This window comes from Neopelma chrysocephalum, unplaced genomic scaffold, assembly GCF_003984885.1.
Source record: "Neopelma chrysocephalum unplaced genomic scaffold, ASM398488v2 Primary Assembly neopelma1_26, whole genome shotgun sequence".
Taxonomy (NCBI): domain Eukaryota; kingdom Metazoa; phylum Chordata; class Aves; order Passeriformes; family Pipridae; genus Neopelma; species Neopelma chrysocephalum.
In genome coordinates, this window is record NW_020897695.1 from 21,600,651 (window position 1) to 21,612,933 (window position 12,283).

General features: G+C 37.7%; 1 protein-coding gene across 4 annotated transcripts in view; it reads right to left on the reverse strand.

Annotated features, from left to right (window-relative positions):
• The window catches only part of SUGCT (succinyl-CoA:glutarate-CoA transferase), a 318,249-nt gene that overhangs the window by 93,351 nt on the left and 212,615 nt on the right, over positions 1-12,283 (reverse strand). Inside the window, exon 13 of one of the 4 annotated variants that reach the window (XM_027675842.1) lies at positions 9,712-9,781. The exons of the other annotated variants lie outside the window; for them this stretch is intronic. Coding sequence (XP_027531643.1) covers positions 9,712-9,781 — 70 coding nt within the window. The remainder of the gene's footprint in view (positions 1-9,711; positions 9,782-12,283) is intronic. 4 annotated transcript variants of the gene reach the window in all.

Genomic DNA, 12,283 nt, shown 5'->3' on the forward strand with positions numbered 1-12,283 from the left:
CAAACTCACCGCTAGCATTGTTTTTTCTCCTAGTACAAGAGCTGCAAAAAGTTTAAGAGAAATAAATACAGAAGGGTGCTTCAAATTTGAAAAACGAGCTCTCAAAATACACATGAATTCATATAAACAAAGATTAAATCAGATTAAGCAGGACCTGCAGTTAAAAGCTTTCCTGAAGGTGTATGTCTTTCTTTTTTCTTTTCTTACTTTCCTTTTTTTTCTCCCTTCTGAGGAACAAGTTTGTAATTACCTGACAAAGAACAAAATAGCAACAGTGTCTGGAAAGAATGCATTATTTAGAGAGAGTGACTACTTAAGAAAGAAGCTTTCATCACAGGATATATTCCATGGAAACACACAGTTTACCTTGTACCATAAGCTATTTTACTGCAACTTGACTCAAGTCTTGACACTCAGTTTTCAACAAAAATAGACCATGACTACCTGCCGAATAAGTCTTCCCCAAAAGACAGCCTCCTTCCCTTCCCCAAAAAATCCAGAATATCTAAACAAAATGGTAAAACTACTAAAAAGAAATATCGAAAGTATTTTTTAAATTTTCCTTGAATTAAACTATAAAGCAAAGCTCATAACTGATCATTTTCCAGTCTGGGACCCTTTACTCCCAGACATCATGATATAAAAGCACTTAATAAGTTATAATCACTATGTTATGAAAGTGTGAAATATCATTTTCCAATAAAAGCTCATTGAATGCAGAAGATCAATTAGAGAAAATTCCCATCAGCATAAGTATCAACATTTTCCATTACAGAGGCATTGGTAGTATAACTCAAACTGTTTGTCTTTCCACTTCACACAGATACATGAGACTGAACTCCTAATTTCAGTGCAGTTGCTGAAGTATTAGCTCATGCTCATTCTAAAGCCATCTGAGTTCCTGCAATGAGCAGCAAGTGTTTCAAGGCCAAACCTGTTGTTTTCATGGGTGCTATCAGACCAGACACTCTCCTGTGCAGAGATTTACTCAGAGAAGGCAAGCTGGGGAATGCTATCAGGAAGCCATTTATAGCTCCCTAATTCTGTGAGCATCTGGTTGAGACCCAGCAGAGCACAGCTGCAGCACACCCTGACACGCTCCCCTTCCTTGCCTCCAGTATGTGATAGAGGGGTGATTAGACAACTGGGCACAGTGGCAAACAGCTTCATGCACCAGGGGCATTCTGAGGTGGTCAACTACAAGCAGATTACAGGTCCTTTCATTTGCATGTGCAGAGCTAGGGTGGTCTTAATGAACTCAGTGTATCTGAATAGGTGCATCTGAGGAAAGAGGATCAAAAGCAATAAGAATATAAAGCAACTTTAGAACAGGGGGGTTTTTGATGTTGCTGTTACAAATAGTACACAGGAAGTGATTAATACTCGCACATTGCCATGGTACTACTACAAACATGAAGCTTCCAGCCTGAGGGCTATATACGGAACACCTTTTTCCCCTTCCAATTAAAAACAGGGTATTTAGACCATGTTGATAGCCATCTGCCTTACAGATTTTCCTTTATTCTCTCCTTATAGCATTGTAACCCACAATGTACCTTTTCCCTAATGCCTTCAGATTGTTTTTGGGGAAAAAAAACAAGGAAAAAAACTCAATAAACCACACCTCAACGCCCTTCCTCCAAAAATACAACAGTTCCATAGCAGGTAGAGCCAAAAAAACCCTAAATTCTTTCAGGTTTTTTATTCAGTCTCCAATATTCCCCAAACACAAACGCCAAATTGCAGGTGCATACAAAATACTTCTGTTATGACAAGAGCTGTGTATCTTCATAACCAGCGCTTCTCATAATGATGTGTGAAATAAATGCTAACTGAAATAAAATGGACAAAAGCCAAAAAAGTCCCAAGTGGCAGTCACGTACAGAAGAGGGACTAAACCATGTGAGAAACAAAAGGTCACGTGGCTAATGGTCCAAAGGGAAACACCATTTCCCTTTATTTCTTACATTTCTAGGGCTCCAGGAATAGTGTTTGTATAGTAACAGGATTTGAGTTCACAATGTTGAAGTTATACTGCTGGTATCACAATCATCCTAGTGACTCATCACAGTAAAGAAGGGCATGCAAAAGACAGGAACAAAGGTTAAAGAGTAGAAATTGACACACTCTTAAAGACTGCAGCTAGCAAAGTTTATATCCACAAACTATCAGAAAAGCATGATTTGACCAAGACTTCTCAGAACAAACACTCACTGTGTTCACTTCTAATCCAGTATCTATATCCAGGCCTTTGTGTTTCAGTACCATAACCTTCCCCATAAACTCATTCTTAAAGCTATCCAGCTAGAATGCTTGTGTCCACTACCTCTATGGAAATGTTCTAAGCTACTTTAACTCTCAGCCTAAATATACTCATGAACAGTTTTACTACGCCTTTACTTGCAGCATCTTCCACTCTGAAACTTGCCCCTTTCATTTATTTACAGGGAGCAAAAATAATCCCTATAACTTCTGTTTTGTGAATTTAAACAAGACACGTTCTTTATAAAGTATATCTTGCTAAGAAAATGAAAGTCTGAATGCAGCACAAGCTGGAAAATCTTAAGGAATTAACTATATCAGAAAGGAGAGCAGATGACAGCACACAGGTACAAGCTTATTTGTGAGCTTAAAACAGATGCTCTGGTTTCTAATCCATGCTGAAAACAGTGCTACTCTACTTTCATTGCTTGTTACTTGCTTTAGTGAGAGTAAAGCAGGTAAGGCTATCCCTACTTAGCTGACAGTCACAAGCTCTGGCAAAACAGACATATAACGGTATAGGGTCCCAGTGTATCTTCTTGGATACTAATAGTGTTCTAGCTAAGGCAACACAGAACTTGGAATAAGATTTCTTAACCATTGCACTTTTATTCAGCCTCTAAGAAATTTCTGTCTAGGGCACTAGTAGTACTAGGTAATCTAAGTCTACAGTAGCCCATGGAGAAGTGCTGTGCCAGTGCGACCATGAGGACAAGAACACCGAATATCCTAATCACCAAGCCCATGATCAGAAATCATCAGTATAATGTGTGGCAGTCTCCTTTTAAAAACATACTTTAACATGACATTTTGTCATGATGAATAAAATTTTGCCAGTTTTCATCAGCTATGTAAAAAAAAACTATACAAATCATTTAACATAGCTTTCTGACTGTAACTAGATGGTTTTTATTTTAGGATTTGACACAAATTTACAGTGCATTTATGAAAATGACAACTTCACTGAGTAAACGTTTTACTGTACTTTCTTCAATCCTCATGATTTATATACAAAGACATCATCTACTCCATGGACTTCAAGAGCTAAGGAAATCAGTCTTACTTTAAATTCATGGGACTGTGATGGATCTTCCTCTGTGCTGAGTAATAATGGTGAGATCCATCCCATCTAAATTTAGTCAGATGAAAAGTGAGTACCTAATCTCATCCAGACGGGTGGGATGAACTGCCATCTCGAGGTGTCCCAGCTCTTTTTCTCTTCACTGAAAATGGGGGTTAGTACAACCTGCTGAGACCACAAGCCTAACTGATGACTAAAATTAAGGAAGATGACCTCCCACAACTCATGATATTTAAAGAAATGTCTTGTGTTGGGATTTTTCTGCAGTTATTTTTATATTACTAGTTTTGTATCTTTACCCATTTCAATATTATTAAATTTGTACCTTTACTCACCTCCTACTTCCCAAAGTGCCCTATTCACTGTATGCTGCAATGGACTGACAAGAACTGTCTATGAAAAATGTTGAAACACCCTGAATATAGAAAAATGCTACCCAGTAATGGCCTTATCATTCATCCACTTTGAATCTGTAACCTGTAAGCTCATCCTCAGGCACAAACTACAAAGTTCACTCATTTACTAACTGTGAAGCAACTACACTCAATTTACAATTCAAACGTTGGACACATACCAGGACTTCTAAGGGGGGTTACAGTCTTTCATTCTTGAGAAATTGCCTTTTGATCTTTTTAAGAAAACTTAATGCCAAGACCATCAAGTTAACACTAGCAAGTAAAACGTTCTAAGTAATTTCTTCTGCAAGAGTAATTTAATAACACCTTTCCACTGAATCAGCCCACAATCTTGTTCTTCTTCCTCATGGAAATCCTTCCATACAGTAATATTGCTAATTTGGCCTTCTCATTAATTTAAGGAATAGCTCAAATCTACAAAGACACTATTCCTTAACTCTGTTTTGCACAATTTTCCACAGATTTCCTTAGAAATTAAAGTTTCTTGTTATGCTGGGGTTAAGGTGCAGTGGGAAGGGTGTGGGCAAATGGGGAAGGGAGATGACATTTTAAAATGCTTTATAAAATACCAGATGTTGCAGAACCAACCGAGTGGAACAATGTATTTGCAATTATCAAAAGAAGAGATTTGTTTGTCTGCATTTTTAAAAACTCATGGGATACTTTTAAGTCACTTAGTTGTGGTCTTTCTGTGTGTGAAGAACATAGCAAACGCCCTTATAGATTTGATAGTTAAATGACATGCACGACAAGGGAACAGCTTGATGTGGTTCAGCATTTGCTCTTGTTACACTCCGTACTGTGCTGTAAACATTCCAGTTGTGTGGATAATATAAAAACTATGCAAAAAGCATTTTGCCCTTCTTCACGTATCTTTCTCATGCATACAACAAAATTGTCACAAGCATATTGAAAGGCAATGCTGGAAACGTACTAGTGTACAGTTCCAATAACAGATGCGGGAAGCTGACAAGAATGTCCTACTTCCTAACTTGCAGTTACAGCTTCAGTTTCAAAAAACTTTTTAGCTGGAAGCCCAAGAGCCATGCAGATTCCATAGCTAAGAGCAAGATAACTTCTACAATTTTTTTATCAATGGGAGATGTAAATATTTTAAGACTTAAGCATCCTTTCCTTCTCATCAGTAAAGAAAAGACCACATTCATTTAAAATCAATCTGTTCCTGCATGTTTAAAGAGCTGTTGTAGATATCTTATGCAACCTGACAGATATTTTTGTTTGGAAATAATTCTGTTTACACATTACATCACTTCAATATTGCTCTAGAAATGTTCTGTGGAGGCTAGGAGAGTCAGAAATCCTGAGCTCTGTGTTCACACTGCCATTAACCAACTGTGCTCCTCTAGGCAAGTCTTATAATTTCTCTGTGCCTGGGTTCTCCCAGTTGTACAAGGCACCAGTTATAAATACTCAGATGACAGAGGTGTTGTGAATGCCAAAAATATAGTACAACTCTGAGAAGTGACTATGCAAAAAGGCATCTTCTGACTCAATGAACCTCTCCCTTGTTGAAATCCACTCATGAATTCACGTGGCCTATATGCCACACAAGCCCCATTTTGAGCACTTAATGGGAACATCGCTATACAGTGGGCTTGTGTAGAGTGAAGGATTTCATTCCTCAGAGGATACTTAGCCACATGTGCTGACTTCAGTGGCAAAAAACCATATTTTTATTTATTTTTCTCCAGATAGTCATGCAAAACATAGCTGAGATTGATACAGATGCAGATTCCGTTCCACCCTGTACTCCTTCAATACAATTATTTACTTTTCTTTCACATAGTGCAGCATCAGTGAGGCAGGCAATGCTATTGAAAGTGTTGGAACTGCCTAAAAAGGGAAAGAATCTGAAGGTAGAGGGATAAAATGAGCCTTGAAGCAAACTGGACTGCACAGGTGTAAATAACTTTGTCAACAGAATCTTTATAACTAGTGATGATGTGTACATTGGGAAGAACCCGGTCAGCTCTCAGAGAGAAGGCTCAGTTTGCAAGGAAAAGCTTATTTTCAGTTGCAAGTAACAATTATTAGATCATGAGTTACTGAGGACAACTAATATGGAAGGTTTCAACACCATTTCTGCAGCAGCTTTTCAAAAATCTTTAATACTTGAGAAGTACTATAAAATCCTGAGACGAAAGACAATGCAGAAAATATTATAATGCCTCTCCTTTGGGTTTTTTGTCATTTACAGGAAAACAAATCTTTGCTTCTCAAGAATTCATCTGTTCCTTATAGTCCCATTGTTTGTGTTTATGACATAATCATTTCCACAGCAACTAATTAGGAGAAATCAAGAATTATGGCCTGAGAGGAGGCTTGTAAGGAGCAAATGAAATCATACTTGTGTTACATAGAAGATTCCACTAAAAAAAAATCTCCTATCTAGCTAAAAAAGTGAAATGGGGAAGCCACAATATACTATGCAAGCTATTATGTTTAAACTGAGGAGCAAATTTTCACCTAAGACACCACTGTGTCTTTTATTCTCTGGCCCATTTTCATGTAGTGCATGTTTAAGAACCAGGAATGGCTGGACCAAGCCAAATCAAAAGTCCAGGCAGTTCAGTGGCCAACAGAAGAATGTCTGATTTTACAGAGGACAAATATGTGGAGATACTTTTCCAGCATACTCTCACGGCAATTTTCAGCCTGGGACTTCCATCTGGAGCTTCTTCAGCGCAAGAGAATCAATCCTACTTCATGTAACATCCCCATACAAAAGCATGCGAGAGTCCTTTGCTGCCTCTCCTGATGGCTTGGGATAAAGTGAGAGGAAGAAGTCCATTAATGTCCCCTATTAGAGAACATTAGGGACCTCTTTCAAGGTCTTATAATGTTCTTTGGCATGCTTTGTTAATCTTTACATACTATTATAGAAAAAAAATTGTAATATTTTTTCTAATATAGAAAAAATGTATTATAGAAAAAATGTATACAAAAATTTGATGCTAAACATCAAAATTATGAGTGTCTGAGTACTATTTAAATTAAAGCTATTGTTCCCACAGTGGGGTTGCAGGCTGAAAGGAGCACTTAGGCAACTACCATCAGTATCAGTTTGGCTGCATATAAGGATGTTTGCTATGGCAATTTTGGCCATCTAGTGGCCCATCTACCCTTCCAGCAAAAGCTCAGGGAGGGATAATGACATATGTCAGTAAAGTGAAACTAGGACTAAGAAAATTACGCTTTGTCACATTCTCTTAAATCCATTTTGGTTCCCCTCATAACAAATCAGTAGTTTCCTCCAGAGCTGCTAAGCAGCTCTTCTTACAGTCTCCAAGCCACAAAGACATCACATCACGTTGTCTCCTATATTGCTTTGTGTCTTAAACAAACTTCAAGATGCTCAGAGATATGAAGATTGTTAAGATCTATCAAACAAGAATTCTTTCTCAAAGAGACAAATTGAATAGCTAGAGAGGAGGGAGATTAAGCAGGTAATAAAACCACCTTCTAAGGATAATCAGTTTGCAACACATTCTACTGTCTTCTCCCTGACACCACTCCTCTCCTTTGAGACAAGGGCCATGGTGAGTGAAACAAAGAGGGCACGAATGGCAACTGGCCTCCATGTTATGGGAATTCAGTGAAAGGACATAATAAAATGGAGAGAGGCTCCTTGCCTACATTTATTATGTAATGTTTGGCCCTTCAAATGAGAAGGGTGAACATCATTGAGAGAGATAAAACTTTTTTGTATAGGCTCCATTTCTAGGTTAAAGGGAGGTTTTATTAAAGTTTTGCTTACTCACTATAAACATTTCAGGGATACACTGTGTCAAACAGCTCCTTATGTTAAATACAATATATGACACTGATGTTTTCTATAGTTTATCATTGCTAGAACTGAAAGTGTAATAGCAGCAAGTTTTAACTTTCTGGGCAGACAAAGTCATTTTGATAGTGGTGGCCACCAGAGACAGGAAGAAGTCTAAACATTCTTGATCTCTGGGGTTAGTGGGAATTCAGATAAATGTGAAGGGACCACACATGTTCTCTTGGGAGAAGGGTGCTGGCAGCCTTGAGCGAAACACAGTCCTTTTTCGTCTCATGCAAAAATCATCTCTAAGAAAGTCACACTTCTGGGCAGACACAAGTAATCGCAACTGTGCATACCATATGCGGGGAATGGTAAGGACTGAATACCAAAACCAAAACAAGGAAAGTGACAGAGCCCTATAAAGTGGATTTCTCCTGAAGCAGCAACGGCCTCTAAAAACCACTTACCAGGCCAAGTCAGCTCAGGGAACTTTCCCTGCTGCCAGCTGAACTCTCTGGCAGATGAAACAAAGAAACAAAAATTAACAGAAGGACATTAACAATAAAAAGACAGGATTCAGCATAGAATCAAGCAAAATTCAGCCTTTTCTATGTCAGCCTGCTCTTGTTAACCTAACTTGAACTTCCCACATGACAAATTGGGTCAGGAAACAGAGAGATTACAAGCAAAGCGCCACTGCTGCACACTAGGTAAGCACTTTTCCACTCTGTAGTAATGCTTCGCAGGGTTGGAAAAGGGAACTCAATTCTGAAAAGTGCACCAAAGTGTTTAACATTCACATGCAGCTCTAGTGCACTGAAAATTGTCTGCTGAACAATTTACAGGTGGAGTGCTTTATTCTGATACCAAAACAGACAGGGTTATAGATAAGAAATTCCTGTTACAATGTGCCAGATCCTCAGGTATACCCAAAAGGTTTAGATTCACCCATCTGTGCTTCAGCAAGTCTTTAACAACCTGTATCTATTGATATCAGTCAGGATCATGGAGAAAAAAGGCCCATCTCTAACTGACAGCCTTCCTACAAAAAGTAGGTGAAGTTAATCTATAAAATAAAATTCTACCTTTTTACTGGGGAAAAATAATATGACCTATACATACCAATAGTATATTTAAAGAAAACAAAAAAAGATCCTGAATGTGAGTTTCACAACTGCTTAAGTATTACATTATGAACTAAAGTTTCCATTTCATCCTCCTGATATACTGGGAGGATGTAATCCTTCTCACTGCGAAATCAATATTATCTTTGTCAATAATTGCCAAAGGAAGATTTACTTGGTTTAGTGTACTTCCATCTAGAAGCTAATCATTGCATCTTACATCACAGATTACCTCAAAGTTATCAGTTCTTGCAAAAAAAACCAACTTGAAACATATTTAAATAATGAAAATATCTGTTTGGAAAGGATTGTTAATGATCAAATGAAACGTTAACAATGGTTTAAAAAGAGATGAAATCTTTAAAATTTTCAAGACAGTATCCTAGCAAAACAAATTATAATTAAGCACGCCTTAAAAAAACTCACAAAAAAACCACAAAAAAGAAACCTCTGACATTAAACAGAGCAGTGCATTACAGGTGACCTCTATAGATTGAAAATAGGATTACATCAACAAATCTTTCACTTTAAAGTGGTGAATGGTGTAAGATGAAAGGGTGCTCCTCCTAACATTTTGCAGGGCTACTGGTTCAGGTTTAAAGAAGTATGCAACCAGGTATTCCCTGTCACATTCTAATTTTCAATACTGACATGAATATGAAAATCAAAAGCCTTTGAAAATTATACTTTCATAAGATGAAAAAAACCTGGAGAACTGTGAGCAAATGAGTGTGAGCAATGTGTGGGGGAATACAGGCAAAGAGATAAAGAGGAATCCTTACAATAAACATGGCCATATACTTATGTCATCATCAATAACTCATGTCCATGGCAGCGTGGATTAGCATCGGGTAAAATGATATTAGAGTTTGAGGTTCATGCTTAATACCAGCACTTGGTGTCTCTTTGTTTCTGTAAAGTTTTCAAACATATAGCAGACAAAGCATACAGTTACTTTCCTGGACTGCATTTGACAAACAAAGTAGCTACGTATTAAAATATCAAGCAAATCAATAATAATAAAAAATTTAAAAGCACCTTCAGTCCTTGTATTCCCTTCCAGAACTTGGATGGTTTCCTGGGCATGCAGAGTTGGCTTGCACAGCTCCTCTTTATTAAAGTCTGAAACTCCCATTTACTTTCTATTCAGTACTTTTGTTCCACCACAAAAAATATAGGAACTGCTGTCCGACTGTTGTATACTTTCAGAACTGTATTATAATAATTCACATGACATCCAAAGACCTCTATACACACACTGACAGTGATGGTTAGGGTCCTCTAAACCCTTGAGAGGACTCTACCAACTTCCCAGCACTTCTCTTTAAGGGATGGATGCTTTCCCTGAGGAAACATTCTGATTTGATAGACCTGAAACATGTCTAGGGAGTCTAGCAGAGACTCAATCATGTCCTGTGTCATAGTACACTTAAAATACTCAAATAATCCTACTTCAAGAAGGTAATATTTTGGAAATAAATAGAAATTATGAGAGGAGAATCTTGAGCCACCAGGCTTCAGGTACTAATTCAAGTACTGTAAAGGTCAAGTGAGCTTATTAAAGAAAACCTGAGCACCAGGTTATCCAGTCAAGCATTTGGATAATTAAATACGATCCAAATACAATTCTAATAGTTGTTTAACTCTGCAATTAAACTACAGTTCCCTAGGAGTGATACAGCACACGCCATCAATCTCGTTATCCAGAGAAAGTGATTGGAACAAAATGATCCACCGTTTTCTTCCAGCACTGTCTAACTGTGGTACAGTATGGGTTAAACATATATTCATAAAATCACTGTATGTGCCTTACTCAAAAAAGAAAAAAAGGTTCTAAAATTATTCTATTATAATGTTTAAATATTTTTAAAAGCTTTACAATGCCCCCTTACCTCCGGGTTTGGTGGTACACTGACTGCAAGCCAGTTGCTAGTTCTGTATAAAGGATACACGCTCTGCTGCCAGATATTTCCCTAATTTCTCATAATTTGAGTTTTGCTGGAAGAGATTTCAAATCTGACCACAGCAGTTAAGGAAAAAACTTGCACTCCAGTATAAAATATACAAATCAGAAAATATATACAACTAACAAAAACAGTCTTGGTACTACTTGATGAGAGGTATTTGTTTTCCCCTCCAACATTCCAGAAATGTAAAACCAGTGTGTAAGGTAGAAAATAATTTTTCAATTTCAGGAAACATCATTACTAGCTGCCAAAAGTCTATCCATATAATAAGAACTATTTGCTAAAGCTGAACACCTGCAGTTTTATAGAAGGCCTCCGAGGACAGCTGTAAGTATTCCAGTCTACTGATACAGCAGCCAATCAAAACCTGAAGGTTTTGTCCCAGAAAACAACACATTTTGCTAACTAGGGCTACATGTACGTGTACATATACCGACATTTGATTTAGATAGGTAAACAGACAGACAGACAGACAGACTGATCATGATATACTGCCCTGTATGCAAAAGACAAGGCTAGTTAAGGATAGTTTAATCTAGTCCTGAAAGTACATTTTCCTGCTCCCAAAATGCTCTTTGAAGAAGTCCAGACTGCTGGAAATTTGCATCATAGCAAACTGTCACACAAATATGTATGCCTTAGTTGCCTTCCCAAATATAAGGCAGTTGATTGAATAGTTCATAAAAAAAGATCAATACAAAGGAAAAATCTTCCTCATAATATGCATAATCAGTATGTCCAACCCACTATCTCTTCTGGCTTCCACAGCTGAAAGTGTGACCATCATTTCAGGTATGAAAAAGATATTCTTTTTCTTATTTGGTATGCAAATTCATTACCACGGTTTTACTCGTTATATAGTTACATCCAGGCTGTTACTATCTAGGTTATGTTTCTTTAGGGGAAATTTACCAACAAAATATTCAGTCCCTAATATTAGAAGTCTATGCACACTTACGAACTACCAAACTGCTCTTTCTGACATTACATGAATGAGGTGGCTATGACAGAGCATAACCAGAGTTTAAATATGGAGAAGTAGCAACAAGTAGGAATCTCTTCTCACTGCAAGAGTGAAAAAATATTTTCCACTACTCTGCTGCCATCCTCTTCAGCTGGTGCAGGTTCTGCCTTAGATGTCAGGCAGTTTTAAACATTGCATGACAAGTGTTTTGTACATAACACGGTACATTCATCTTGAGTAACCAACTTGCAAGTGACCAATACTTTCAGAAATGTTACAATAAAGAGACATTCAAAGAAAACACTTCCCTGAAATTTTGTCTGCTGCTTAACCTGGGGCTCTGCTTCTCAGCTCCTCCACAGGCAGAGGCCATAAGCACAGATACGTGCAATGCAGAACTTTTTTATGCCCTTTTCACCAAGCAAAGAGGGCAAATTATCTTTGAAAACATGTTTCTGAGCACACACAGTTTTGCCAGCTGCCAACACAGCTCCATGTCACACAAAACGCATGCAGCACGAATTTCAGAGAAACTGACATTTGGCCTCTAGTAATCCACCAAGTAGAAACTTCTGCAAAGGGAAAGGTCTGGAATGCACATATGTGCGCACAGTAAAGAGTTTGAGATGGAAATAGATAGATAGATAGATAGATAGATAGATAGATAGATAGATAGATA